Source organism: Penaeus chinensis, chromosome 38 (assembly GCF_019202785.1).
Source record: "Penaeus chinensis breed Huanghai No. 1 chromosome 38, ASM1920278v2, whole genome shotgun sequence".
Taxonomy (NCBI): domain Eukaryota; kingdom Metazoa; phylum Arthropoda; class Malacostraca; order Decapoda; family Penaeidae; genus Penaeus; species Penaeus chinensis.
In genome coordinates, this window is record NC_061856.1 from 21110485 (window position 1) to 21112984 (window position 2500).

Consider the following 2500-nt stretch of genomic DNA (forward strand, 5'->3'; position numbering starts at 1 on the left):
ACTCGGTGGGCACAAGCAAAGTAAATAGATGTGTAGTTTATCTGTACATATCTCTTTATATTTTGCTTTCCCATATAAATGAAAACAATAGATCTTAAATCAGTGACTTGGCCTACAACCTCGGGATTAACATTATCATGAAAACTCAAGACATAATAATAAAATAATAATAAAAACATAAATTGCAGAGTCTCCGTTGGAAGAAAAGGAATGCATCGTGCAGCGTGCCACATACGGGCACCCGGTGAATCACACAGGAACCAGGGCACTGTTGCATATGGATGATATTGCAGAGGTCCTCGTGCAAGCCTTCCGAATCAACGTCGGGGAAGACAGCCTCTCATTTCGTTACAACGGCAAGAAGCTAAACAGAAATGTGCCTTACAGTGTATTTCTTGGTATGTCTGTACATCTTATGTGTACGTATTGTGTACGTATTTCTCATTTGTTTTATCCTTCTTTCTCACTCAGTGTATTTGTATCTATCCCCTTCCCTTTTATTTTGTTTAACCTAAAATCACAATTTTCTTGCAAATAAAAAAACAACAACTACATTCTATACGCATATCAAACAGAATATTTTCTAACTTGCAGAGGATGTTCCCCTGGGTGAAGTGAGCTTGAAGCTGGCGGAATGGCAGGATCTAGAAATGGCTGAGTCTCACTTCGACATCGGGGGGGAAAGGCTGGTGTTTCCTGCAACGGTCCTCAACACAAACCAAGGTCTTCGATTCGAGGTGGAGAACAAGAACCAGGGAATTGAGCTTCGGTTTTGTGAAAGTGGTAAGCACTTTTTGAAATGGAATTTATTTGTATCAGTGACAGCGTATGTTGCTTTATATATATATATATATATATATATATATATATATATATATATACATATACACATAAACACACACACAAACACACACACACACACACACACACACACACACACACACACACACATATATATATATATATATATATATATATATATATATATATTGCCATTGCATTTTTGGACTAATTTCTGTATCACATTTCCCATCATCAGTTATCCATGATTCCAAATAATAAAACTTTACAACTTGTTCTATTCTTTTACCAGTATGTGATACTCACACATCCACCATCTTGTCTAGATATTACCATAACCTCTTTTCAGTGATCTTTATTCTATATTTCTGTGATACCCCATTTACTCATGCCTTGATCACCTGCAAACCTTACATCTTTTTAATAATTCTTCTCCAACATTCCCTCCCTCATTGATGTCATGTAATCCATCCTCCTCTTTGTATAGATTGAAATAATAGAGGGGACAGTAAACTGCCTTGTCAAACTCCTCTATCTATTGTGCACGGATCAGTTTGACTATATTGATAAGATCACTCAATTTCAATCCGTATTCCAGGTTGTGTGCACTTGAAGACGCCTCCAAGCAATGACCTGTACCTTATTCAACACCTGAGAGAAAGCAGAGACGTGTGGGGTTGGGCACGAGAGAAGGACACCAAAGCCACCATTCGACTCAACATCAAACGGAATCATATGGTGTCGAAGGATTATCTTCAGTTCGATGTCAAAGTGAAAGAAACCTGGATACCGTATCGTGTGTCTGTATCTGGAGAAAGAGTTGAACTGCGAGATATGACGTCTGACGAGCACATTGCGCAAGGGTCGAAAAATATTGATGGAGACGACGTGTCCTTCTTCTTTGAATCTGAAAACGAAATGTACTGGAGCTTTGGCTGTGGTGCCGCGGGTAAGATCTTGTTTAGTGCTGTTATCAAAGTTCATGATCTTCATTGAAAAAGTTGTTATAGCTTTTTATACTGAATCTTGCATAGGATGAGATCTAAGTAATGTGATTTTGTTCCTTTTTCTTACAGATGAATCTTTATTGTGGTTGAGTGCTCTCTTCTCCGGAATTTTGGTCGCTTGCGTCATAATGGTTATCGTTATTTCTCTTTTAATTTACCGTCGGGTTTCATCTTCGTCCCCGACTCATCCCAACATGGAAAGTGCAGATTTTGAGTCCGTTTTCATTGCTTCGTCACAGTATCCCCAAGATGATGGCGAGAGCGGAGCAGGCAGAAATATCTTTTCACATGCAACAACACCAATGGCGCCTGATCAGGATGCCCGAAGCAAAGCTGTGCGCCAGGGAGGCTCGAGCGAAGGACTACAGACCGCACACGAACCCCAATGTAGAACCAAATGTCCCACACCAATAAACCAACCGGCTGGTCCAATCGGTACACAGTCCCATGTGGAGGGCCGTGAAACAAGCGGAAATAATACGAGTTCATCTTGGAAGAGTCAAGAAGAAGGAAGCGTGGAAATGAATGGAGACGAAAACGAAGCCAGCAAAACAGAACAGTCAAGAATTCCCAGACGTCGGAACGGAGATCAGAACAGACGGAGCAAGAGGCGAACAGCAGAGCAAGGGCCAAGGACGCCATCCCATGATGAAAAACACAAGCTCCCGGACGGTGAGGACGCGGGCACTAAT

General features: G+C 41.0%; 1 protein-coding gene across 1 annotated transcript in view; it reads left to right on the plus strand.

Moving 5' to 3' along the window:
• The first annotated feature begins 997 nt into the window (after positions 1-997).
• The window catches only part of LOC125045962, a 2361-nt gene continuing 858 nt past the window's right edge, over positions 998-2500 (plus strand). Inside the window, exons 1-2 of the mRNA XM_047643556.1 lie at positions 998-1750; positions 1878-2500. The exon at positions 1878-2500 is cut by the window's right edge and continues 858 nt beyond it. Coding sequence (XP_047499512.1) covers positions 1537-1750; positions 1878-2500 — 837 coding nt within the window. The 5' untranslated portion in view covers positions 998-1536. The remainder of the gene's footprint in view (positions 1751-1877) is intronic.